This window comes from Heteronotia binoei, chromosome 2, assembly GCF_032191835.1.
Source record: "Heteronotia binoei isolate CCM8104 ecotype False Entrance Well chromosome 2, APGP_CSIRO_Hbin_v1, whole genome shotgun sequence".
NCBI lineage: Eukaryota > Metazoa > Chordata > Lepidosauria > Squamata > Gekkonidae > Heteronotia > Heteronotia binoei.
In genome coordinates this window covers 184,890,518-184,918,430 of record NC_083224.1, presented here as the reverse complement: position 1 = coordinate 184,918,430, position 27,913 = coordinate 184,890,518, and the positions used below count along the sequence as shown (strand labels likewise).

General features: G+C 46.9%; 2 protein-coding genes across 3 annotated transcripts in view; one reads left to right on the top strand and one right to left on the bottom strand.

Moving 5' to 3' along the window:
- REEP6 (receptor accessory protein 6) overlaps window positions 1-27,913 on the bottom strand; it is a 518,143-nt gene that overhangs the window by 395,115 nt on the left and 95,115 nt on the right. The gene's annotated exons all lie outside the window — the stretch shown is intronic.
- ELAVL1 (ELAV like RNA binding protein 1) lies at window positions 54-27,420 on the top strand. Of its 2 annotated transcripts, XM_060232636.1 has the most exons (6): window positions 54-289; window positions 13,776-13,965; window positions 15,679-15,782; window positions 17,258-17,411; window positions 19,670-19,895; window positions 25,786-27,420. In XM_060232636.1, the coding sequence occupies exons 2-6, from the start codon at window positions 13,794-13,796 to the stop codon at window positions 26,108-26,110; spliced, it is 981 nt and encodes a 326-aa protein (XP_060088619.1). In that variant the 5' UTR covers window positions 54-289; window positions 13,776-13,793; the 3' UTR covers window positions 26,111-27,420. The 2 variants fall into 2 exon arrangements, with proteins under 2 accessions (XP_060088619.1, XP_060088620.1); XM_060232637.1 differs by lacking the exon at window positions 54-289 and having other exon boundaries at window positions 13,762-13,965.

Here is a 27,913-nt window from a genome sequence, read left to right as displayed (position 1 = left end):
CGGGCGCGGCTGCTTTCCAATGGTCGCCTCCAGCGACGCCCGTCGCGGCCAATAGGCGACGGCAGGCGGGCTCGACGAAGGGGCGTGCCCATTCGGCGCTCCAGCCCTCCCTCCTCCACCACCTCCTCCTCCTGCTGCTGGCTTGAGGGAGCGGAGCGGCTCGTTTGTGCGGGACCGACGGAGGCGCGCCGATTCCTTTTCCCCTCCCGGCCGGTCGCCCCCCCGTCCCTCCCCGCCCGCCTTCCTCCTTCTCCCGCCCCCCTTTGCCGGAGCTCCAGCCTAGCGTCAGGTGAGGCCGCGAGGCGCCGCCGAGGCCGTTGGAACAAGGCCGCTACCGCCGACAGCCACAGAGGCGGCCTAAGGCCTGCCGGGCCTGTGACGCAGAGGAGGGGGTGTGGCCGGGAGCGGGGCGCGCGCGCTGAGGGGAGGCCCCCCCCGCGTGGGGGCTCGGGAGGGGGTGGGGCCAGAGCCTTTGTTGGTCGGGGGGGGGAGGAGGAGGCGGCGAAGGGGAAAGATGAATGGGAGCTGCTGATGCTAGACGTTGGCCGGATAACTATGGCGCCCCCGGGGGGTGGGGGGAGGATTTCGATCTAAGGTTGGACCAGAGGCCAGCAAGCCCGCTCTAAGGTGGGCTGAGGCTCCCCTTTTTAGTGGATAGAGAAAAGATGGACACGGGAGTCTTAACACCGTCTGGATCATCATCATCCTGATAACAGTAATAACGCTTAAATAATTGTACTTGTCGATATTTTCTAAGCCTTCTCCGGCGGCTCCATGGCGAGATGAGTGTGGCGTTTACTGGGCAACAGATAACACGTCTTTTAGGAAGCTCGAAGTGCATCATTTGCTACGTCGAGGTGGGGTAGAGGCAGCCGCAGTTACCCAGCTCTTTAGTACTGTTGTCCGTAGCATTTATTTACAGTAGAGGTGTCAGACTCATTTGTTATGGGGGCCGGATCTGACATAAATGTGTGTACCTATTTAAGATTAGGTAGCAGAGATAAACTTTTAAAGGACACAATGAGTAAAGCTTTTTAAAAAAAAAATCCCAAACCTTAAAACATTAGCACTTATTGGTCTTAAAGGTGTTTTTGTATTTCTTTCCTTCCTTCCGCGGGGGACCAGGAGGGGGAGGATCCTCAGCCAATAAAAGGAAGAGAGGCTTGGCTCAGTAGCTCTTCTGTGTGACTGAGCAAGCCTTGTAAAGGAAGCTGAGATGCAGAAGGAAGCAAGAGAGAGGGAGAAGGAAGCAGACGAGCCAGTCGCTTGGGGGCCTGATTCAGACCCCCAGGCTGCATGTTTGACACCCCTGATTTAGAGAGTTCAGATCGCATTCTGAGCACGCTCTCGAAAAAGTGGGTCAGGATTGTAGGTTGAGGTGATGTTTTGCAACAGCCGCTCTGTGAGTTAAGCCAAGCCTGCTTTAAGTAGGAGATAGAGGGGAAAAGCTGAGGCTGAAGTGGCTTCTACCACTGCTGCTAAGAGTACTTGGTGTTCTTGTCACTTCACTGGAATAGCTGCCATCTCATGGATGTTCTCTTTATTTGGATGTTGCCTTTTTATTGTTGGGGAAGAGGAAAGTGTCCCGTTGAGAAAGGCGCCCATGCTGTCATTGCTAATAATAATGAGCCTCATGCATAGTTCTTGTAGAATGTTAAAAGAGCATCAGCTGTGCATTGCAGCATGTTAAAGGTGAAATGGATGCTGGATCATATAAATATCTGCTATGGTAAGGCAGTGCTTTGAAAGCTTACCAGACTCCCATGCTTATGGCAACAGGCTAAGATACCTAGCAGCATTACCTTTCTGATCCTCATAAGGGCCCTGTAGGGTAAGCCAGCATTCTTACATTAGGGAAAGGGCGACATCTTGCATAAAACTATGTTGGTCATTGTTACTATTATGTATCAGCACATTATTATTAACGCATTTTCACCTTTTCTCCAGGGAGCTGCGACTGACATGGTTCTCTCCCCTCCCTCTCGTTTTATTCTGAGGTGGATTATGCTAAGAGAAATTGATTGGTCCATGGTTATGCACAGGGCAGTCCTAAACAGACACGGTGAATTTTGAAAGGCATAACTTTGCATAGCAATGGCATAGTTAGTGAGCTGACTTACAAGATTGTCTCAGTCTTCTTGTAGTACACTGACTGTTACATCACTAACTGCCTCTCAGGTTAATCATTGTTAGCTATTTAGATGTGTATCATCATTTCTGATAGAAGTGATACCATTAACTTCTCTGTCATCAGGCCAGTGAATCAATTCAGACCAGGTAGGGTTTTCTGTTTGCCTAGGGCACTCCTAGGAAACTCAGTTGCATGAGCTTAAAAATACAGACAAAACAAAATGGTCTGTTGAGAAAATGAGCATTTTGTGACCGCTCCCAAAAGATTTTTGCTGGATGGCCTGTTGCATGAAGCAGCAGCGTTTTTTATTTATGTAAAACAGCCCAAATTATTCTTCAGTCATCAACTATTTTAATATAATCCTTGTAATAGAAGAATAGTTGCCTGTGATGGTGCAACAATTGCATTAGAGTGGCAATTGCATTAAGATTAGAATGATAGTAATTCTGATTACTGTAACATTGTTAGGTAAGACACCAACTTTCGTTTTGGAACTCCAGGATCAGCCTGCAACCAGTGTTCCCTCTAATCTAAGGTAGTGTGAGCCAATTTTTTAAGCCTCTGGCTCACACAATTTTGTCTTAGTTCAGGAGGTATGGCCTCAGAGCAAACTAATTTATCCAGTAGCCAAATCGCTTGCTCACAACTTTAATGCCAATAGCTCACAAAGTAGAATTTTTGCTCACAAGACTCCGCAGCTTAAAGGGAGCATTGCCTGCAACTACAACTTATTTTAAAAATGCAATTAAAGTGGCAGTAAAACAAAGTGGGGGAAATTACAAACAGAAGCATGTTTAGAGGCACTCAAGACAGGAAGGCAGCAGGAGAAACCTTGCTTGTAAGCAATTTCTCTCTCATGCACACTGTTCTGGAGCTATGGAACAAGCAGCCCTCAGCCTTGCTAGGAATGAAATAAAAAGTAGGAGCTGCCTCTTCCTTTTTATTTCATTCTGTAGCCTTCTTTCTTTCATGGAATATTTCACCACAGTGCCAGGTGGTTAGTAGATTTGCACTGCTCCCCAGGAAGCTTAGAACTCTTTAAAAACTTTGCATTCCATCTGTCCCAATTTTAGCTGAAGGCAGCTTACAACGTATCCTTAACAGCTGCAAGGCCCTATGTCAAATTTTGTTTGTTTAAGGGGCAAGGAATTGGCATACTTAAGCTTCTAATCTTGAATGAAGGGGATTTGGTTCTGGGGGAACTTGCCCAAGTATTTATTTCTCCACCCCAGCCCCCCATGATTGGTCACAGGTCCTTAGTCAGTTCATTATCAGTGTTTCAGCCAAAAGAGCTGTCAAAGCGGAAATCCCAAGCCCAGTAGGGGCGCCAATTAAAATCTAGTTTAAAATGTCGCTCGCTGAGTAGTTTGTCAGCTGGATCTGGATCCAGGCACAGCAGAGGGTTGCCTGGCTTCCTCAGATGGCCTCGTTGGTAGAAGGGGGAGGGAGAGGAGTTTTCAGCCGGGGCTGGATTCAGCCATAAGGGAAGGAGGCCTGGCTGTTTCCTGTCCTCCCCATCCCCGTCAAGCCCCTCCCTCCATCTTCCATCTGGAGCTGGATTCCAGCAAGATGGAGCCTTTTTAGAGAGTTCAAAGCGTGCCACACACATGGTCTATCCGTCTATTCAATTTTGTCTTTCCTCAAAGGAGTTCGAGGCAACGTATATGGCTTTCTCCATCATGTGTTCCCGCGCATTTCTTTGCAACAATCTGTGAGGTAGGTCAGGCAGACTAGCCAGCAGTCATCCATGCTTCACAGTTGAATGAGGATTTGAACCTGGAGGTCTCCTAGGACCTAATCCAATACTCTGACCACTACCCCACACTGACTTGCTTGTGTTAATCTCTACTGCAGCTGTCCTGCAAAGGAGGTCATTATTGTTCATTCTATATATCGGGGGGGGGGGGGGGCAAAGTTGCTTAAACTAAGAGCCACGTAGAATATATGTCAGATGTTTGAACGCTGCAAGAAACATCAGGTGTTTGAGAACCATAAGGAAGGAAAATAGACGGAGAGATGGAAAGAAAGCAACTTAAACTTTAAATGCATTCTCCAAGCTGCCGGCTGGCTTGGTGAAGTGATTTAAAGAGACAAATGCCTCCTCCAAGCTGGTTGATGTGGTGGCGGCTTTGAGAGCCACACAATATGTGTGAAAGAGCTACATGTGGCTCACAAGCTGCAATTTGGCCACCCCTGCTATATAGAGAATGGTCAGGAAAAGTGCTGCGTTATCACGGCATGTAGCTTTCTGGAGAATTTATTCAGATGGTGATAAAAGAAATATTAAATGCCATGTGTATAAACCCTTGAAATGACCCGTTTTCACTGTTCCCCTTGATTGCCAATAGCAGAAGACTACCAGGGTTGTTCCTCTCAGTCTGGGAGGTCATACTGTGAACACCTCAATCCCAAGTTTCCAAGCTTCTCAGCTGGTAGTCTCAACTTGAATTTTATAACAGAAGCATCATTGGGAAAACTTAACACTGTAAGAATGCAAAGCATTGGGACAGAACAGGGTATACAGAAGGTACTCGGCAGCCAAGGACCGGAATCCAGCCCGGAGTAATGATGTGCTGCTGAAGCAGCACATTTTTAAGGGGCAGCTTTCAGTTTTAAATCCACTCGGGAAGACATAACATGAAGGTCTCTGAAGAACAGCAGTTCTCTCTGCTGAGGTTTGTCAGCTTGCAATATAGATAACTACAAGATTTATTCCAGTCCAAACCCCGTCTGTGTCCAGTTTTTGCTGGTGTTTATTGACTGGAGCCTAGAAACTGGGGGCGAGTTGAACACCATAAAACCTGCAAGATGCCACCCACCTGTTTATTTATTTATTTATTTATTACATTAAATTTCTATCCCGCCCTCTCCGCAAGCGGACTCAAGGCAGCTAACAACATTCATTTCACAAGTTAAAACCAATAAAACTATTTAAAACTCTCCCTAAGCTTGCCCTGCCCTGGATAGCCCAGGCAAGCCAGATTTTGGAAGCTAAGCAGGGTCAGCTCTGGCAAATAACTTGGATGGGAGACCTCCTTGGAATACTAGCAGTTGGGAGTCAGGGACAGGCTTTATCCAGCCACCACCCTGAACATCCTCCAGGCCCCCAGTAGCAGTCAAGTCACCAGAGGTCGTCATGACTTCCAGGTGCATAAAATACCAAAAAAAAAGAAGTCTCCCTACACTCCAACCCTGATGGCAACCAAACTCTGCTACCCCAAGACTGACCATTAAGACTGTAGTCTTGGTCTCAGAGAGGTGTATCTAGCCCTGTGGTGGCGCACGTTTGTGCGGATGATCGATTGGTGACTTTGGGAAGCCAGCGAAGGCCTCTTGGAAGCAGCCGGCTGTCTCGCTGCAAAGAAGCTAACTGGGTTTGGGAGAGAGCATTGTGTGCGCGCTTGTGTGGGCTGTGCAGAACAATCATGAGCTCAGAACATATCTTGTGGATACTGTGTGTGTGTGCTCTCTAAAAGTGCAAGCGCTGTTAAACGTTAAAGTTGACAGCTAGAATGGGCTGAGTTTTCAGTTTTGGGGCGTTGAAAACCATCCATGCCTTAGTAAACCTTTTTGTTTGCCGAGAGGAATATTGGTACCTGATGTTTAACCTGCATGGTGTAGTGGTTAAGAGGGCTAGATTCTAATCTGGAGAACTGGGTTTTATTCCCCACTCCACACAAAGCCTGCTGGATGACCTTGAGCCAGTCACAGTTCTCCCAGAACTCTCAGCCACAACTACCTCATAAGGTGTCAGTGGTGGGGAGAGGAAGGGAAGGCAATTGTAACCCACATTAAGACTCCTTAAGGTAGAGAAAAGGAAAGGTGCCCTGTGCAAGCACCAGTCGTTTCCGACTCTGGGGTGACGTTGCTTTCACAACGTTTTTATGGCAGACTTTACAGAGTGGTTTGCCATTGCCTTCCCCAGTCTTTTACACTTCCCTCCCAGCAAGCTGGGTACTCATTTTACCGACCTCGGAAAGATGGAAGGCCGAGTCAACCTGGAGCTGGCTACCTGAATCCAACTTCTGCCGGAATTGAACTCAGGTCATGAGCAGAGAGTTCAGACCTCAGTACTGCTGGTTTACCACTCTGTGCCACAGGTATAAAAACCAAGCCTCCTTGTTCTGCCTCCCTCTAATGTCTCTTTTGCTCTTCTTAAATTGCTTAGCAAGACAATAGTGGGGATGTTCACTTCAAATGTCTCTTCTTGCTCTAGGTGTTATTTCATATATATAACCTTTTTGCTTTTCTTAAGCCAGTATGCTGGTTGCTCTTCGCACAGTCTGGAGCATTATTTTCAGGTCTTGATAGCCAGAAAATAATTTTATTGATTTGTACAGGGTGGTATTACCAACAGAATGAGTTTCCCAGCACAGAAAAGCATCTTCCCTCCCTTAATCATGCCATTTATAATTTACGTAGAGCATTTTTATGCTGCTTTCTACATTGCACCTGCCTAAGGCAGCTTCCAAAATTTAATAAAAACCTTAAAAGTTGTCAGTTAAAAACCCAGCATTAAAAACCTGGCTCGAGCTCGGAAACACTGAGCAGTTTAAAGGTAATTTAACAGTTTTTAGTCTAAAAGCACACTATAAATATGGTGTTAAAAGACCAAGTCTTTAATTGAAAGTCAGGGTAAACAGAAATGTTTTGGCCTCGTGCCTAAAAGAAGAGTGGAAGAGACTCAAGGGAAGGGCATTCCATCAGCAAGGTGCTGCTTACTGAAAAAGCCCCATCGCTCATTGCCACCCACTCCCCTCTGAAGACGGGCATGAAGAGCACATCTTGTGAGGCTGATCTTAATGGGCAGACTGGACAACATGTAGCTTAATTTTCCACCAACCCCTTAATTTTCAAACTGTGCCGTGAGGCAGGTTAGGCTGAGAAACAATGCAAGGAAACCTAGTTTCATGGAAGAGTATGGTGTAGTGGCTAGAATCTCAGATTAGAACTGGGGTCTGGTTTCAAGTTCCCCCCTCTGCCGTGAAGCTTACCCAAAGTAGTCTGAAGTGATACTTTCGTAGGAAATAAAATAAATTATCTTACAGCTAGTTTGCTATCTTTGTTTGCTATCTTAGTTTCAAGCAGCTAAAAGTCTTGCAGGTTCCACAAAGCAATTTTTGAGAACTTGGCATCATCTCATCGGAGGTTGTAACCTCAGCCCTCCTGTATGTTGAGCTGCCTTTGTCCTGCGAGTACCTTTCCCCCCGTCCTTTCCAGGCCACAAATGATTAACACTGTGGCTCAGTAGAAGGGTATCTGCTTGGCATGCAGAAGGTCCCAGGTTCAGTCCATTGCATCTCCAGTTAAAAAGCTCAGGAAGTAGACGACATGAAAGACCTTTACCTGAGACCTTAGGGAGCTGCTGGCAGCCTGAGTAGGCAATACTGACCTAGATGGACCAAACTGGAGAGCCAGTTTGGTGTAGTGGTTAAGTGTGTGGACTCTTATCTGGGAGAACCAGGCTTGATTCCCCATTCCTCCACCTGCAGCTGCTGGAATGGCCTTGGGTTAGCCCTAGCTATTGCAGGGGTTGTCCTTGAAAGGGCAGCTGCTGTGAGAGCCCTCTCAGCCCCACCCACCTCCCGGGGTGCCTGTTGTGGGGGGAGACGGTAAGCTGCTCTGCGTCTCTGATTCAGAGAGAAGGGTGGGGTATAAATCTGCAATCTTCTTCAGTCTAATTCAGTAGAAGGCAGCTTAATGTGTTAACATAGGTATATGAGTGCGGGTTGGTGGTAGGTGAACCGGTATCTTTGAGGGACTAATTTCCGAGATTGCTCAGAAGACTTACCCATTTTTGTTACATTGGGATTCATAAGGACTGTAACAGCAGGAATACCAGACAGCTGGGGAGAATCTCCAAGGTGATATTTTTCCCCTCACCCTACCCCCCCCCCCCAATCTTGTAGCTGACCTATTGCTAAGAATCCAGCTGGGAGCTGCCTTCTGTCTGGGCAAGGTCAGAAGACCCACCTGTTTCAGAATGTGTTTCTGGTGTTCTCCAAGAAGCCTGCGTTTCAACCAAACGACCTCTGTCAAGTTCTGCAGAGGAAAATTGCCTCCCCCTGAAAGTGGGGTATAAATTTTAAATAAAGGAAAGCATGCCTGTTCGTACTCAAGCTACACCCCGAGAATCTTTTCACTTTGTGAGAGGTTTACTCAGAAGTAAATCAAAGATCTGGGTGCTTGGTCTCTAGTAAGTAGATAGCAGCTCTGGTTCGATGTCTGGGCCTAAATTGCCCATGATCATTAGTACTCAGTAGCTGATAAATAAGATGGTAGGAATATTTTTTTTCTCATTCCAGGTCCTGTTGGTACGCTTTCTGCTAATTCTATTTTTGTCCCACGATTAGCTAGAACAATAAACATATTCATCAGGATATGCCTTCTGTTATAGTCTCTCCTTTCTTGTTCTGTTTTTCCTCTTGTTGAATGGGATTGCAACAAATGTAACTCCCCCTACCCCCTTTGGAATATGCCCTGAAATCCTGGGAATCCGTGAGCATTCCAAATTCTTGCCTCCGTTTTAATCTTATAGAGAAAGAGCTGGAATGCACAAGGCAACAGACTCAGAATTGCTGGACTGTGGAATCCAGCGTTTCTAACGTTTTGTCGTTTTCCCTGCTGAAAGACCTCTTCTGTTTTAACTTAGCAATGCATTTTTTGTCCCTCTACAGCTCTTGTGAAATTCACTTCCTCCTCTCCACGGAGCATGAAATGGGCTTTTGTACATGGAAAGATTGATGTCAATTAGAGCTGGTTCTGTATTGTGTGTGTGTGTGTTTTGAATGGAGCAGGAGAGCCAGTGATACGACTTCCCAAGTGATGTCTGGGACTGGAAGGAAACCTTCATGCCGACACTATCCATTCTTAGGGTAGACCCAGCTAGATTGAAACTCGGGTGACTGACATCTCACCCTTGTTTCCGTCTGAGTGGCAGAGAGCATGAATGTTGTGGTAACAGAAGCAACACAGTACACACTCCTATGCGTTCTTGGTATACAGCAGGAGTTGCCCACCAGCAAGAAACATCAAGCGATAGGGACAGTATTGCTTCAGCCTGTCAAATTACCCTGGTTTTGCCCCAGGCAGAGCTGAAAATCTTGTCTTCAGGCAGTTCCAGGTGAGTAGTAATGGTAGTAATGTTAGTGTATTGGTACCCTGAAAACTAACAAGTTTTTATTCCAGCAGAAGCTTTCGTGGACTTAGATCCACTCAGTCAAGTGCATGTGGGTGGATCATCACTAGGCAGGCAAGCACACACGAACGTATAAATTGTGAAGAAAATAATAAACAGGCTCAAAGAGCCATGGAATGCAAGAAGTCCATGGTGGGAAATGACCGTGTGAAGTTCAAATGTAATAAGGAAAAGTACAGACCCCATTCACGAGAATGTTAGCCTTCCCTTCCCCTTCAGTGGGTATCTAATATGGGAAATGCATTTGTACCCCTCTCAGCATCAAGCCCAGGTTAGGGAACTTGCTGAGAAGTAGAGCTCTCCCAGGTGTGGTGTGGAGTTGTGGTGCAGCAAATGAGGCCTGTTCTAGACTCTTGATTCCCAGCCTGCCCCTGCTGAAGGTCTGCAAGCTGTTGTAGTAGTTAGAAGAAGAGGAGATTGGATTTATACCCTACCCTTCATTCAGAGTCTCTGAGTGGCTCACAGTCTCCTTTTCCTTCCATTCTTTCCATAAGCTTATGGAGGAGAGGTCCATCAGTAGCTATTAGCTACAGCCTATTGTTGGAACTCTGTCTGGGGCAATGATGCTCTGTGTTCTTGGTGCTTGGGGGGGGCACAGTGGGAGGGCTTCTAGTGTCCTGGCCCCACTGATGGACCTCCTGATGGCACTTGGTTTTTTGGGCCACTGTGTGACAGAGAGTGTTGGACTGGATGGGCCATTGGCCTGATCCAACATGGCTTCTCTTATGTTCCCCACAACAGACACGCTGTGAGGTAGGTGGAGCCAAGAGAGCTCTGAGAGAACTGCTCTTGAGAGAACAGCTCTGGGAGAACCAGGATTGACTCAAGGTCACATCGGCAGGTGCATGTGGAGGAGTGGGGAGTCAAACCCGGTTCTCCCAGATTAGAGTCTGCAGTCCCAACAACTATGCCAGACTGGCTCTCAGTTTGTGTGCTGAATCAGGATCTGGGAGACCCAGATTCAGATCTTTGCTCTACAAAGAAGCCCACTGGCTGACCTTTAGACAGACGCTCTTGCTGTCTAATTAGCCTTGCAGGGTCACAGTGAGGATAAGCAGAGGAAGGAGCAGCCATTGACACTGCTATAGAGGAAGGGCAGGACAAGCACAGTAGACAGATAGGAATTGGAATCCTGTTCAGACCAACTTGTTGCCATGGCGCCAGCATCCCCTTAGACGTGCCTCCCATACTGGCCACAGCACTCTTCTTGTGCTGCCTGCATCCTCTGTGCTGGAGATGACCCAGCTACGGGTGCTGCTGCTTACAGGATTTCTCTGTTCGCTCAGCATAGCTGCCTGAAAGCTTCCAGAGCCAGTCACTCTGAGGCTGAAGAGCATACTGTGCACAACCTTCATAGAGCCGATGGGAGGTATCGCGGCTAACCATGGTTTAGGGACTGATCATTCTGACATGCTGTTGCCTTAGCCTTTGGCTGTCATTCAGTGATATGTCTGTTACCAGCTCTAGTTAATGACTTTAGTATGGAGGGGGGGCAAACTTGCTTAAGGTAAGAACCGCATAAAATAAACATCAGATGTTTGAGAGCTGCAAGACATGAACGTCAGCCATGTGAGAGCAGCAAGACAGGAAGGAAGGAGGAAAGAAAGCAAATAGATGGGGGAGAGGGGAAGAAAGCAACTTTAAATGAATTCTCCAAGCCAGCCAATGGGCAGTGGGGGCTTCAGGAGCCACATAGTACGTGTGAAAGGCCACCCCTGCTCTAGTAAAATCCACATGCTTTGTAGACATTCAAGGTACATTGCTTTTGCCATTTGGGAATGTGGCAGTGGGGTGTCAGCGCTGTAAGGAGTGACACCATAACCCAGGGGCTTTTCTATGAGATTGGATTTTTATCCTAAGAGGCATACTGGGGGCAGTATAAAGATCCACCTTCACAAATACAACAGGGCCCTTTTCAAGGTGGAGCCTGTAAGCACCCGTCGGACTGTGTTGAGGAGACTGGATTTTGAATATGACATGACAACTTCATTTTAACTGGGGGGTGGTGTAGTTAAAATATGGGGAACTTCTGGTTTTTACAGTGTGGTAGCTGGTGCCTTCCCACAGTAGTATTTTCATTTGCCCACCTACCCATAATTTCCCTTAGATCTGGGTGGGCCCTTCCAGTGCTGAAGGGGGTGTGGAGGAAGGCAGTTCCTTTTAGCTACTGGCTTTCTGAGATTGGGAAGGGGCTTGGCTGGAGTCCAGGGCTAACCTAAGAACATTATTATGTTTAAGAGAGGTGTTTGTTATAAGTTCCCAAAAGCTATAATATCCAGGTTTCTTGTAATTTCTGGCATTCAGACGCTGAAACAGACACAGCAACTTAGTCTGGGCCAAAGGGCTGTTGAAGTTTCTGTGGGAGGCAATTTGGTGTGGGAGTCCAGTTTCTGTGAGAACCAATTTGGTGTAATGGTTAAGTGCACAGACTCTTACCTGGGAGAAGCAGGTTTGATTCCCCACTCCTCCGCTTGCAACTGCTGGAATGGCTTTGGGTCAGCCATAACTCTCGTAGAAGTTGTCCTTGAAAGGGCAGCTGCTGTGAGAGCCCTCTCAGCCCCACCCACTTCACAGGGTGTCTGTTGGGGAGGAAGGTAAAGGAGATTGGGAGCCGGTCTGAGACTCTGAAATTCGGAGTGGAGGGCGGGATATAAATCCAGTATAATCATCATCATCTTCTCGTGGAAATAGTTGGATTTTCTGTTTTTTTCTTTGAAGCACCACTGAGAAACATGGCAGGTCCCCAGCCTGCCTATGGGTCCAGAAGGCTGACCGACAGACTAGGCCCAGCCTGCTTACTCTGACAAGCACCAGCCTCTCAAACAGAAGGCTTCCAAGCCTTGCTGATACCCTTCATCCAGAGATGCCAGGGGTTAGACCTGGGACCTTCTCCATGCCAGGCCCAGGGCTGCATCCCTTCTCTTGAGCAAAAATGTATTCTGCCATCAGGAAGGCATGCAGAGAAGATGGAGAACCTTGGAGCGCATTGGGCTGGATGGAAAGGCTGAAGGAAAGTAATGGACACATGGGTGTATGCTCACACCCCATGTTTATGCGGTTGTCCTAAGGATATTTTTGCATCTCAAGTAGTGACCCGTGTGTTCATTGTGTCATGGGGAGACAGGCCTTTTGCTTTTCACCCAAGGGGGGGGGGAAGGAATGGAAAGATAGAGTTCTCATTGCCGTTTGTATTGAGGGTGGGTTGGGGGTTTTCTTTGCATGCTCACTGAGTTACAGTTTTTTCTGCCAGCCTTTTCATCTGCTAACAGAACACCGTGCATAGTGTTTAACTGTTACGACACAGAAGACCGGCATATCTTCTGGCACCCACTCCTACCTTGTGATTGTCCAAGAAGTGTGCTCAGCTTAATAACTCCCTGACCTGGGTATGTCAGGCTAGCCCGATCTCAGAAGCTGAGCAGGGAACCTTCAAGGACTACAAGGGTCATGATGCAGAGGCAGGCAATGGCAAAACCACCCTCTGAAATGTCTCCTGCCTTAAAAACAAGTCTAGCTCGCCACCTAGTGGTACATGATACTAAAAGAGCTAGAACTTGTGGCTTGTCAGGCAATCTTAGGCTCTTCGGGCTATACTACACACCAGGCAGGAGCTACTTTGCATATTAGACCCCACACCCCTGATGTAGCCAATCCCCTAAGAGCTTAAAAGGCTCTTTTTTGTAAGCTCTTGGAGGATCGGCTACATCTGGGGTGTTTGGCCTAACATGCAAAGGAGCTTCTCCTAGAACTCCACCCCTGCTACACACACTGCCATACAGTGATGATGAAGAAGAAAATAGTAACTGGAACAGCTACTTTACACTGACGTGTATTAGTTTCCTTTTTGAATTTGGTGAATGGGATTTCTGTGTGTGCGTGTTCAGTTTCTCACCTCACTGAAAAGGTGTGGTTAATTTTAGGAGGCAGGGAGCTTGACGCTGATATTAGGTGAAGATGGAGAATCTCTGGATTGCTTTTGAGTATGCAGCAGTTCTGTGGACCTCATTCTTTTAAAAATCCCTTGTAATTTCATATTTAAGGGTGTTACATAATGAATCTCGTGAGCGGTTTTGGGGTGCAATCAATAATGGGCAAGGCCAACCTGATTGTTGCAGGATCATTCCTTATTGTGTGAGTTGGAAAAATTTGTAACCACCACACACACTGCAGCCCAAGTTTGTAGGAAAGAGAGCCCTGTTGACTGAAGGAATGTGCAAATGAATTCATGTTTTGTGTTCCATGCTCTTTTTTTTGTCCTGTAGACGTATTTGTATCGTTCAGCTCTGAAGTGTGCAGTTCAGCCAATCTGTTTTACCATAGCAGGCGTATTATTAGGAACACTGTTCTTTCCTTTGTTTTTTGGCTTATCGGCTTCAACCGTGCCTTATTTGGTAAAATTAAAATCCCAGGACTCAACAAGGGCTCTTTTCTTTTGTCTCCCGACAGGCTCCTTTTCTAAATAAAATGTCTAATGGTTATGAAGATCACATGGCTGAGGACTGCAGGGACGATATCGGGAGGACAAACTTAATTGTTAACTACCTCCCTCAAAACATGACCCAGGATGAGTTACGGAGCCTGTTCAGCAGCATTGGAGAAGTGGAGTCTGCAAAGCTGATTCGTGACAAAGTTGCAGGTAAATTGTGCGTGTGTTTAAAAAAAACAATACCCAAGGACAGCATTGCCGTGCAAGAGATTTGACTGCATTTTTTAAAACACCAAATTTGCCATGGAAGAACACTCTTTAGGTGGGTTGGAGCCTGTGGGGGGTTTTTCTCAGGGTTTTTTTTTTGCAGCAGGAACTCCTTTGCGTATTAGGCCACACACCCTCGATGTAGCCAATCCTCCTGTAAGAAGAGCCCTGTAAGCTCTTGGAGGATTGGCTACATCAGGGGTGCGTGGCCTAATATGCAAAGGAGTTCTTGCTACAAAAAAGCCCTGGTTCCAGTAGCACTGGCACTCTTGTACAACGAGCCTCTTTCACCAAAGTGCCACCACAACTGGAGCAGTTCCGTGGGATGCAGCCTGTTAGGTGGAGCATGTAAGTGGGTGTTCGTGAAGCCAAGTTTTAATATGGCAGTAAAAATACTTTGATTAAAAAAAAAATAATTGCTGAATTTGAGGTGCGGGGTTTGCCTCTAAGTTCGACCCTGCGTTGACTGGTCAGGAGTTTCTTGCAGACAGTTGCCTTCTTCTGCCTCACCTAAAGCATAGAGCGACACCATATTGGTTTGGTTGGTTCACCTAGTGTAGAGGCAAGCCTTATTATCGTAGAGAAACATAATGACCTTTCCGGGTTACCCAAACCCTTTCTGGTCCAGCAGTCTGATTCCAGTCTTCTGCGCTGGGAGACCCGTAAGTAGGGCATGAAGAATTTCCCTTGTGGTTCAGTGGTCTCTAGCAGTCGGAGACGATTGCCTCTGAACATGAAGGCGCGGTCTGACTGACTGTTGTGATTAATAGCCATTGATAGAACTCCTGCATGAATTTGCCTGATTTTCTCCCCGCCCTTTAACCATTGACTGTTTGCTAATCTCGCATATCATATATTAGTGGATTCTTATATGCAAAGGACTTTTAAAAATCCTGAATCTCCTATCCATCAATTTAATAAGTAATGGCCAACTGCTTATATCACGTATTATATCACTTTACATTTATTTATTGGATGCCTCTAGGCTGTCCAAAACAGTAACTGGTGTCTTGTGTTGCTTGTTGTCGAGACTTTGCCTAGTCCCCCTCTTCCAGGAAAGCTGCTGGCATGGTTCAGAACAGCAGCACAAAAAGCATGGCTCTTTTTCTTCTCTCCACCCCCATTCAGCGTTTTAAGTAGCCTCTTGCAAAGGTCCTGAAGTATCTGACAGTTATCTGCTCTAGAAGCTATCAGCTTTGTAGGTAATAGAGGGTGTCACACAGTGAGGGCCTAGGAGGGCATTCTGCTGGCTGCAATCACTCCGGTCAGGGTCTGCATGGGAGGGCCCAGAGCATCCAACCACCCCTGTATCTTCCTTATTAAGAAATACCTCTTAACTGTGACGTGAGAACCCAGACAGTAAGGGATCTCTCCTGCAGCCTTTTCCTGTGCTTGGCCCTTTTATACTTTCCTCCCAGGTCCCACCCCTCTCTGGGCCAGTTTTCCCTCCAAAACAGGGGATCCTGGGAAGTGTCGGTCCTCTGTAGCTACTACTAGGAAGGCTTCTCTGGAGCCTGTAGACCTCACTAGGCCCAGGATCATGACAGAGGACTGGAGGGGGGGGGGGGGGTCTAACAGACTTGTAAAGGAAGAATTGTGTAGCTGGTTTGGGACCCAAAGAATTGTGTGCCTCTGAAATGTCTTTTTCCCTGACAGGGCACAGCTTGGGCTATGGCTTTGTGAACTACGTGACAGCGAAGGATGCAGAGAGAGCAATAAACACACTGAACGGCCTGAGACTGCAGTCCAAGACTATCAAGGTAATAGCACATGAATGTAACTCAGCTAGCTAAGGCCAGCAGGAGTCATCCTTCTCCCAGAGTGTCTGTGTCCTGCTTCTCCAAAGCTTTCTAGACCTCTTTGTTTCTCAATGGCTGGATGACACCTCTCCCCTTCCCATTCCCCCTCCACCCCAGTTCTTTCGGCCTGGTGTTGAAGCTTCGTGACTTTATTTGTTGCAAGGGTCCTGCCTTTCTGCCACCAGGGAGCCACAGGTGGTATGTAGCTGGAAAGTAAGGTCCTGTGAAGTTCAACCAGGTACCAATCAAACGACTCTCGCTTGTGAAAACATAGGTAGAGTTTATTAGACTCGATTCAGGAGCTAGATCCTTGGCCTTAAGGCTGGCTCGCTAGGAATGAAGCTAACAGTTACAAAGAAGAAGAATATAGTCAAATTGTGCAGGCAATCTTGGTTCCTCCAATCCCTCCCCCTTTGTTCACACCATAAGTTATATATCTTCAGGAGGCTCTACGTTCCTTTCCCTTTGCACCTACAAGGTCGTTCACATCTGTTGGTCGTAGGCGGGCTCCTTTCTCAGGCACCAAATTCTGGTCCCCTTGACAACTCGATAAGCTACATGGCTACAAAGAGCACCAGATCGAACTAGAAAGGCAGGACACTACAAAGACATTAGCTGTCCCCCTCTCCCTTTTACGGCAGGCATGTAGGCATCACTGATGATACATGGATATATGGTTGAGGCCCCAGTAGACATACGGCGTGAAGAAATAATACATGGCAGGACACTGTCCTGACATGTCCAGAAGGGTCTCACCAGACCTAGACCCATGCTTGTTTGGTTTTAGCAAGGCTGTACCTTCCTGTCATGCTGCAGCCCTTTGTGGCTTTGTGATACAAACAGGGCTGGGGAAGGCACAGCTGCCTAGGAAGGAAGGCTGTGAGCATGCAGATGGCTTAGAGCTGCACATGCCTTTTCCAGTTTGGTGTAGTGGTTAAGTGTGCAGACTCTTATCTGGGAGAACCGGGTTTGATTCCCCTCTCCTCCACTTGCAGCTGCTAGCATGGCCTTGGGTCAGCCATAGCTCTGGCAGAGGTTGTCCTTGAAAGGGCAGCTACTGTGAGAGCCCTCTCCAGCCCCACCCACCTCACAGGGTGTCTGTTGTGGGGGAGGGAGATAAAGGAGATTGTGAGCCGCTCTGAGACTCTTCGGAGTGGAGGGCGGGATATAAATCCAATATCTTCTTCTTCTTCTTCTTCCTTCTTCCTTTCTCTTTCCTCTTCCTACATCAAGAGCAAGGCTCCCTCTCAGCTGTAGAGTCTTGCGAGCAAAAATTCTACTTTGTGAGCCGTTGGCATTAAAGTTGTGAGCTATTGTGTAAAGTAGCTTGCTCTGGAGTCGTTTTTCCTGAGCTACAGCAAAAGTGTGTGAGCCAGAGGCTAAAAAACCTGAGTTAGCTCACACTAACTCAGCTTAAAGGGTTTTCTCCTTTACAGGTGTCGTATGCCCGCCCGAGCTCTGAGGTCATCAAAGACGCAAACTTGTACATCAGCGGACTGCCAAGGACGATGACACAGAAAGATGTAGAGGACATGTTTTCACGGTTTGGCCGCATTATCAACTCACGCGTGCTGGTTGACCAGACTACAGGTATGCACGGCAGCACTGCGGCTGCAGGTTGAGGTGGGTGGGGGGGAGCTTTCCACTGGCTTGGCGGGCACCTGTTTGTGTAAGGGTGGCCACCCAGAGTCCAAATCAGGTTGTACTTCTTTCTGTCTTTCCTAGGCTGTGCCTAGGATGACCTGAAAGAGGATTTGTGTATGCACTGAGTTGGGGTGGATGAGGAACCTTTCCCCATAAAGAATTCTAGCATGGAGAAAAGAGGCTTGCGGGATTTAGCCCTTTTGTCCCTACTGATCTTGAATGGAACGATGGGTCCTGTCAATGAAATCCCACACAGAACACACAAAAAACCACTTCCAGAGCTGTTTTCTATCTGTGAGAGGGGAGCCGTAACGATCTGAAGTGTGGGGCTCTTGAGACAATGTGCATAGTTTGGGAGCTCTGGTACAATAAGACTGACCACTGAAAAGAGTTCTTAGTTATTCCCAGAAACATTTTTTGTGGTCCATTTTGAAAGCAATCTGGCAAGCTAAAATAATTGCTGAAACAAATGTATGTTGTCCTGTGTGCACTTCCCTGGAATTTTATAAGCGTCTTCAGGATAAGCTAAGATGGGGGTTCCCAACCTTTTTTTTTTGTTGTTGTGCATGTGTGTGCATGGAAGTCATGACGACCTCTGGTGATTGACCCCTACTGGGGTCCTGGAGGATATTCAGAGAATAAGTCTGCCCCTGCCTTCCAACTGCTGGTATTCCAAAGGGGTCTCTCATCCAAATACTTGCCAGAGTTGACCCTGCTTAGCTTCCAAGATCTGATGAGCTCAGACTTGCCTGGGCTATCCAGGGCCGGGCAGTTTCCCAGCCTTTTTGAACCAGCGGGCAACTTCAGATTCTGACCCTGGGTGGTTGATGCAACTGCAAAATGGCCGCAATGGGAGATGAAATCAACAGCAACATAGCTGCTGCTGGAGGTGGAATCAACTGCAAAATGCAAGCGACTGAGGTTTAACAGGATGCCTATTTAAATGCACGTGTTGTTTCAAAACGTTGTCCTGCCTACACATGAATTATCTTGTGCTGTAGGGGCAGTTGCTGCCAAAAGCGTTTTTAAAAAAAAATCAGAACCCCTGCTGAGTAAGAGCCCCATCCAGCACCACCCACTTTCTAAAAATTCTTGGCAGGCACCAGGGAAGATGCCCATTGGCACCACGTTGGGAACCCCTGACCTAAGAGGCGGTGATCGGCCCAAGAGCACAGAGTTCCTTCTTGTATGAGCAAGGAGTTGAATTCAGTTCCACGGAGATGGACACAGTATGGACTGAGGAAGGAACTTGTCCGATTCTTAAAGGATAAACGGCCTCTTTAGGAAGCCACTAAAGCGCTTGCTATGATTTCAAGTCAAGCAAATAAAGTAACTGAGGAATACAGCTGTTGTGGGAGCTCCTAGCCTGAGATTTATGCTGTTGGCTTGGTACCAATGGACATCATACCGGCTGCTTCCTTGCTCTCCTATGAGACCAACATGAGATAGGTGGGCGACCTGACTCTGGGGTCCCGGAGCAATCTGAGGAGTGGGAATCTTGTACCCTCAGTCCCTCTTCTCTCAGCTGCACATGCTGAACCTCTGCCCACTGAAAGCCTTGAGCCTAAGCTGGGCATCACAGACGTCGACTGAGGGGTGACGTCGTAAAGGTTTACGAGATTCCACACGAGATAGCAAGGGTAGAGAAAGAAGTCCCTTTCTCCCTTTCTCACATTCAAGAACTCGTGGGCACTCAAAGTTGCTGAGCAGTCGGGTTAGAACGGATAAAAGGAAGTCCTTCTTCACCCAAAGAGTGATTAATACGTGGAATTTACTGCCGCAGTAAGGTGGTGGCAGCTGCAAGCATAACAAGCTTCAAGAGGGGATTGGATAAGCATATGGAGCAGAGGTCCATCAGTGGCTATTAGACACTGGGTATTGATGGAACTCTCTGGGGCAGTGATGCTTTGTATTCTTGTTTCTTGGGGGAGGAACAGTGGGAGGGCTTCTAGTGTCCTGGCCCCACTGGTGGACCTGATGCCGTCTGGCATTTTGGCTACTGTGTGACACAGAGCATTGGACTGGATGGGCCATTGGCTGATCCAGCATGACTTCTCTTATGTTCTTATCACACCGGTTAGAGTCTGTGTTTGTTTCTTCTCTTCTTTGCCATTTATAAATGTCCGGGCAAGAAGGACGTGTTTGGGCTGAGGCGGGCAGGAGGAAAAACGACTCACTCTGTCTTTGTTCTTACTGGCGTCAAGGTCTTTCCAGAGGGGTTGCCTTTATCCGGTTTGACAAGCGGTCCGAGGCTGAAGAGGCCATTTCAAACTTCAACGGCCACAAGCCTCCTGGATCCTCCGAGCCCATCACCGTGAAGTTTGCCGCCAATCCCAATCAGAACAAGAACGTGGCGCTGCTCTCACAGCTGTACCACTCGCCAGCGAGACGGTTCGGGGGGCCCGTCCACCATCAGGCTCAGAGATTCAGGTAGGTTAGGAAGGACAAAAAAAAAAAATGGTCAGAAGCTCTGTGTTGCGTGTGTGCCTCTCTCTTTCTCTTCCTCTCTCGCCTCTTTTTTATTTTTGAATCATTACCACTCATCCTCAGACACTTCCCCTCCCCCCCCTCAAATTAAAAAAAAGCCCTTTCCGGTAGTTAGATAAAAGGGAGAGAAGAAAGCAATAGCGAAGTAAACATTCTGCATTTCCAAATATTAGGATTAACATTCTTGTAAGCCTCTTACATTCCAGTCATTTAGGGAATGGAGACCACTTTTCTTGGGTCGATTTCCCATCATTGTCTCCCCCTCCTTCAGCCTAACCATGTGTGTGAATTGAGCCATGACTAGGGTCTTCCATCCCCTCTAAAGCCATGCATTGTTCACAGGCGGGGCTTTTTTTGTAGCAGGAACTCCTTTGCATATTAGGCTACACCCCCTGATGTAGCCAATCCTCCAAGACCTTACAAGGCTCTTAGTGCAGGGCCTACTGTAAGCTCCAGGAGGATTGGCTACGTCAGGGGTGTGCGGCCTAAAATGCAAAGGAGTCCCGGCTACAAAAAAGCCCTGATCCAACAGGTACCATCCTTCTTAAACATCCCCAAAAGGTCAAGCTAGGATTCAATGTAAGTTTTGTATCCAGTGATTTCTGGTATTCCTTTAACCACTTTTTCCCCATGTTTCTCGACAGCTCACGTGGAAACCATCACCTCGGCCCCAATTGCACCTCCAACATCTTCCATTAGATTTCTTTTTTTTAAAAGTGCATTTTTGTGTCATTCTAGAGGTGCCGTCTATAACCTAGCTTTCGAGATATTTTTTTTTCTTTCCAACTTAATTGCCGTTTGAGTTACTATTATCACCCGAGTGAAATATGTATTTCCCCAGCTGTGTCAGTAATCACTGTTGATGTCCATTTCTCTTCTGTTCCATGAGCTTTTCTCTCCTTTTCTCTCCCCTCTCTTGCCCGCCCCCCCCCGGTAGAAGATTAAAAAGTCCCTGCAGATCACCTTTCCTCCCATTAATAAAGGTTGAAACATTTGTCTGTGTGATGCTTCCTAACACAGGGTGGATTCTGTAGGTCTGTTCAACTGGCAGTGGTACTTTTTAAGCCTCTTGTACAAGAGGAGGCGCTGTCTTTAGTGGAACGGATCCCCGGACTCCAACCCACAGTCCCTCAAACAACAATGTCACTTCAAGATTACAAGCAGAATTGGGTGTCTGACTCTCGTTCTGAGGAAGGGCACAAGTCCGGAATGGTTAAAACAACCAGCCTTGAGCCTAAATGGAAGCAATTTCTGCTTCTTTTAAGAACTGCTTTTCGTATTTAAAACCCGTGCTGAAAGCAGCTCAGACATTCAGGCTGTGATGCCCCGCCCCTGAAAGAGACAAGCAACGCAAAGGCACCGGTTAAACGTAAGGCTTTTAAATATGTAAAAGTATTTTCTGTATATCGTAAGCTATTTTAAATCCCACCTTCCTTGAAAGGGACTCTTAAACCGAATAGCAGACTAGTGTAAGCAGCAGCGATCCCAGTCCAAGATCTAAAAGGCCAGCCAGTTCCAAAATTGCCTGTTTGCTGCCAGCACCCATGATTTTAAATTCGCTGGAGCAAAAATAACATATTTGCTATTGCAGTTCTAATCACTCTGAATGCAGCTACCAGTTTTTCAAACCGTAGTTCTGATCCCTCCCCCCTTTTTTTTTGTTCTAATCAGCCTCTTCTTTCTTTCTCACTCTTCACCCACCCTGTTCCGGCCCCTTTTTTGTTTAACATCTGGCCTGAAGTAGACCTCTGTGAAAGCATGCACGTTACTTTGCATTGCTTTAGTAGGCCCTGCTATCACGCCCTGTCCTCCAGGTACCCTCCATATTGGCTGCTCTGTGATTAATTTTTGTAAAGCTGTTGGGGGACATAACGGGAACAGTGCCCTCCAGCACTTTTTAAAATCAATTACGTATCGCCATTGATTCTCCTTTCGACAAAAATCGTTTGCCTTTTTCTCACTTCAGCGTTTTGAGTGAGGCTTTAGCAGCCCCGTCCTTGGCTATGCTGCATGCTGTCGCCCGCTCGCGGGTTCCCACCGCTGCAGGTCACAAGGTTGGCTGACGAGGCACCCTGTTGGCCAAGCCGTCTCAAGGATTAGCTGGTTCCTCCAGCTGGGCTTTGCCAACCCCTCACGCACAACCCTCCTCCCCATGAGGAGCATTCAGTAAAGGCGGGCATGCGAACCCATGAAGCTGCCTCCTACCCTGGACTTTTTTTTGTAGCAGGAACTCCTTTGCATATTAGGCCGCACCCCCTGATGTAGCCAATCCTCCAAAAGCTTACAGTAGGCCCTGTATGAAGAGCCCTGTAAGCTCTTGGAGGATTGGCTACATCAGGAGTGTGTGGCCTAAGATGCAAAGGAGTTCCTATTACAAAAAAAAGCCCTGCTTCCACCAAATCAGTCCATTGGTCTGCCTAGCCCGGCATGGTCTATTTTCTCTCTGCAGCAACTCTGGCGTCCTCCTCCTTTAGGCCCTCCTCTAGTTGGAGATGCCTGAGGATTGAACCTACAAAACCTATTTTTGCCAAGTACATGCTGTGCCACTGCCTTGACCCTCTTGGGGCCCTTTTCAGGAGCAGCTCTGCTGCTGTCCCGAATCATGAGCAGCCACTTCAGTGAACATCAGAGTTCCTGAGAACATAGTTTGGCTACCACGGCTTACCCGAAGAATGAAGTATTACTCAAAAAGCTTATTCAAAATAGCTCCGATTTATCTACAGCTAATGATCCCACGCCATCAGCAGAAAGCAAGCTCTGAAGCAATGTTTGTGCATTCTCCATTAGTTCGTTGCCAGAATGACTGCAGTCTAATAATAATGATCCTGATAAAGTAATCATTTAGTAGTTTATTTCAAAACTTAATCAAACCGGCTAGCAGATTCTCTGACTCGCGCTCTTTCTCCAGATAGGCTGCATAGCAACTAGTTGACTTTCTGTTGACTGAAGTATTAATAATTACACTGTAGATAGTTTATAATTATTCAGCAGCCACTTAATTAGCAGTTTGTTTAGAGGGGGTGAATGCGTTAATCCATAGCAGTTCAGGGTCAACATTCGAGAGGTTTACTCGGCAGTTCTTGATTAGGAACTACCAAAGCAGTTTGGGTATATCAGGTTTCCCCGGAAGCTCCACGTTATACTTCCGCTGTGTATCCCATGTGGACAGCTGCTGGCATGGTTTAGATGTAAGGCGTGGTCACCTGGGGGACCTCAGATTGATAGGCTCCTTCCCCGCCATCAAGCCTCTGTCGGAATTTTGGCACCAGGGGAGCACGAGCCATAGCTTGCTGGTGTGAATGTATATTTGCCACTTCTGACTTGCCTCAAAGGCAGCTAGTTGTCTAAACGTAGCTGAGCAGAGATGGGGACGCATTGGCCTCTGTTACGCACCCGCACCCGCTCCATCACACAGCGGCAAGCCATGATTCACTGTCCCGTCTGAACCATGCCTTTTTGAGAATCTAAATTCACTGTGTACGCATCTGAAAACCTCAGCCCTGTCTTCGCAAGGTAGCCCTCTTCTGACTTCCTGTTTCTCTGGTTTTGGCTTCTTACTCCATTGGCTCCTGTCTTTCTTTTTTGTTTTCCTCCCCACCCCTTTCAAGTCGTTGCTCATTTTCACATAATGCTTGTTGTAAATTCCTTCTAATAGTTACCTCTTCAGTGGAAACCCTTGCATGTTTTTTTTTTTAATTTTTCATTCTCCAGAAGTGTAGAGTCAGATGGGTATTTTCAGAATTCTTGTCCTAGAATTCTTGTTACATGTTAAATAAATACATGTTCTTCTATCTGCCTGTACTCAGCCTCTTCCATGTAGATGGTTTTTCCCCCTCTGTGTTACATTTCTTGACCGTATTCTGGCCAGGGCATGAGACCTGTAGCCTGAAATGTTGTATTGAACAGGACCAGGATCGGAGTTAATGTCTGGGTTCAGATAGCCCTCCAAAGCCCATCACTCTGAGGATTGTGAACAAGCCATAGGCTTCCCTTTCCTGCCCGCTGGTTTGCTGCAACGTCTGAATCAACAAGCTGCGGTTAGCGCTTGGGCCTCCAAACCTTGATTGCAAAGCCACAGTTTGAAGTGGAAGATCCAGTTGTTGTTTGGAGGGCAACCGCTTCCTTATTCAGAGAGGCGCAGCAAACTGTGGTGTCTAAATAGGAAAGAGAGGCCACACATAGGAGGCAAAGAGGGAGTATATTCTGGTGGCTCGTCCAGGGTCTGGAGGGACATTTGAACTGTGAAGGTTGATCTGGTCATATAAAGGGTCTGGTGCCCCCTTGTACGCCACTGGCCTGTTGCTCTTCCTGGTCGAGAGAACACTCTGTAGCAGTGCCCTAACAAGCTGCTGTATCTACAGCCAGAGAATGATTAGCCGTTCAACCCTTTGGCCCCTCCGGTTCTGCTTGGTAGAGATCCTATTTCATCTGCCCAAAGGATTAGCCTTAGTTCACCAGTCTTTAAAATGCTCCGGTACGATCCTCTTGCCTCCCCCTGGCAGAAGGCCTGCCGCCTTGTTCCAAACACAGCAGCAGTGCCCAAGCACAAACATCTGTCGTGTGGCCACCTGTCAGAGCAGAAGTCAGGTCCAGATGGCCAAACCCTGTGGGAGACTTTTACTGGGAACTGGGAGGGCACTGCTAGGGGAGAATGCCTACGCTGGTTGAGGTACGTTTCCTGGGGACGTTTTGAGCCGAGAGTCCACCCAGCCCTGAAGGCAGGCTTAGGTTACAGAATCTGGGAAGGACCGCGAAAAGTCATCTGACGCGTTCCCCAAAGCTAGCGCAGCAAAGGAGGCAGGTCCCCGTGGTTCAGGAAAGAATGGGATGTGGAGATGTGTTAGAGTCCTGCCGATGGTGCTGTGCCCGCCATCTAAAGTAGGGAGGCAGTCTGCTGGTGGCTTTCCCACACACACAACAGATGGGGTGTGGGTACGAGCAGCATGTGCCCTGTGTCTGCTTGTACTCACTTCACCGGGCCTTGCGGAGGAGTAGTTCTTGGTTGACGCCCTCAGCCTGGCAAATATCAGAAGGGGTAGTGCTATCTGCCTGGTGCCTCCAGGACAGCAGAGGGACTTCCAGGCCAACGTATTCCTTTGTGTCACAAGCTTTTGTGGGCTCAAGCTTGCTTTGCCGGGTGCATGAACTGTTGACCCTCCCACCAAGTCATCCTCTTGAAAGGTCTGCTCCCAGAAGAAGGGAGCAAAAAACTAATCAGTGGGGCCTCGGGGCTGTGCAATGGAAGGGGCTATGTTCAGAGATGTGCAGGATATGAGCAGAGGCACCCACGCCCAAGAAGACTCATTGGAGGGAAACTCTGCCTTTATAGCTTTGGCATGCTACTTTGATCAGGACCATAGGCTTTCTTCATGCAAGGGTCCATTTAGCCTTGTATGACTAGAAAGATCTCTTTCACATTATAGCCGCTGTTGTAAATGGACAGAGTGCCTTCTGTACATTGGGACTTGCCTGGAAATGTTGCATGCTGGAGCGCTTGCATTTCATAGCCTTTTGGCCCCGCTTTTTAAATTCTCTCTCTGCCTGTACCCATACATACCTACGTATTTGCCAGCTGAGGTTGACTCTTCATGCATCTCACAAAGTGGGCCCGTAACCCGCAAAAGCTGTTCGTTAAGGTGTCCTCGAGCCCCCCCCTGAAGTTTTGATGGTCAGTTCTGCTCACCAGGGGCCCACCAATGTTTACCCCAACAGCTATCGCCCCTCAATGTTCCTTGAATCTTGATTCCGTGTCAAGTTTGCTTGATTTGAACTGACTCTTTTTTTATTTTGTTGTTTTGTTTACATGAACTATTGTGTGCTTTTTATTTGCTAGGTTCTCTCCTATGGGTGTAGATCACATGAGTGGGCTTTCTGGTGTAAATGTCCCAGGAAACTCCTCTTCAGGCTGGTGTATCTTCATCTACAACCTCGGCCAAGATGCCGATGAGGGAATCCTCTGGCAGATGTTTGGCCCCTTTGGCGCGGTGACTAACGTCAAAGTCATCCGCGACTTCAACACCAACAAGTGTAAAGGCTTTGGCTTTGTGACAATGACAAACTATGAAGAAGCCGCCATGGCCATAGCGAGTCTTAACGGCTACCGCTTGGGGGACAAAATCTTGCAGGTTTCCTTCAAAACCAACAAGTCCCACAAATAACTTCGCTCGTGGCTTTTTTTTTTTTTTGTATGGAATAGATAATTGACGGAAAAGTTTGAAACTTTTTTTGTTTTTGTTTAGCATACGACTCATTTCTGCGCCAATTTTCACAAAAAAAAAAGTTGTGTGTCTTTAGTCTAAACGAGAAGTGGAAAAGGGTTTTATATTCTGGGATGCCACCGACATGTTCAAATGTTTGTTTTTTTTAAAAAAGAGTCTTGCGATGTTCTATTAGTTTCAGATACCCCCTTAAGCGGTTCCCTTCACTCTCTGCCGTTGAGCCCCGAAATCTAAACTGATGTCACCAGCTAGATCTCTGGGGAAGCAGTGAAACCGAATCCAAGATACTTTCCCTTAAGAGACCAGTTGTGGGTTCTGCTGAAGGGCCAGATTGAATAGAGCATTCCCCACCCCACTCCCACCCCCCAGCAAGATGTAAATTGATGATAGCAACTAGACTTACAGGAAATCGGCCTGGCCAAGGCCTAAACCCTACCAAGCAGTAGTACAACTTAGCTCAGCAAAATATGGAAGTAGAAGCAAACTTTGCTTCTGTCACCTATCTCCCAAATTGCAATGAATTTTGTAGAAAACAGTCTGAATGCAAACGTGCCAGTGTTTTAGAACCTCGTTGACCAAATTGGTTGATCGATAGACAGAACACCAAACTGGAAAGCTCTTTAGTTTTCTGCTTTCTTTTCCTTTTTTTGAAAAAAACAGCAAAAAAAAAATTAAAAGCCCAATTCCAATAACCATGGACCAAAGAGTTTCAGAGAGACTCTGGGGAGAGAGCAGAGTAAAGAAAATGATGAAACTCCCAAACCAGGTGTGAAACAACTTCCTCAGAGTTCTTATCTCCAGACAGTACCTCCTGGTGCGTTGGTTTCTGTGATCAGAAACGTGGCAAGATTTAACCTCCTTTCAAATATAATTTTTAGTACGGATTCTTGAGTTTAGGTTTCTTTTATAAAACCTTGTTATGAACATTTGAGCATTGTAACTTTTTTGCATCCCTTCTAAGAAGTGCTAGATTTTTTTGTTTGTATTTTAATAGGAGGTTTGTTCTGCTTTACATACTGAACATTCTGCAGAAGAGTACAGTAAAACATGCAAGTTAGAGATTTAACAAAGACAAAATTTTGATTTTTTTTTAGTAGACTTTAAGATTTTAATTAATCCCCAAAGTTTTCTGCAAAACTGCCTTGAAACTTTGAGTTTTCTGTTTAATTTTCTTTTGCTTTTTTTGTGTTTTCATTTGTTTTTACTTTTGCATTTAAAATCCGATTAAATTTGATTTGGTTTTGCTCAAATTTTGTTTTGGTTTGTTATTTTAATTTTTCCCCTCTACTCAATACTGCACAGCATCTGACATACCAGTATACAAAACCTCTTCAACATAGAATGAATCGGTGTTCAAATAATACAACTTAACCTGTGTGTGAAATCTGACACAGCACTGGTGAGGATTTGTGGCTGGCTAGTGCAGCTGGTCTCCGCTTAACAGGCTTAGTCTGACTTTGCCGTTTGCACAAGGTCTCAGCAAGGTAGGTAGCGAAGTCCATAGTATGCAAACTGCAACACCATTTTGCTTGAGGAAAACCTTTTTCAGCCCTGAAGAAAGATGTTAAGATCTGACATCTCACGCTGGAAGCTGATCTGTGCAGTCTGGTGTCCGAGCCTCTCCCACCCCATTTCTGTGGGTGGTCATTTTCCTGGGATCATTCCACTTCCTTCCCTTTCTTGAGCCACCTTTAAAGATGTCTGTTGGGTTGCTAAACAGGACGTTTTGAGCTCTACCAGCCT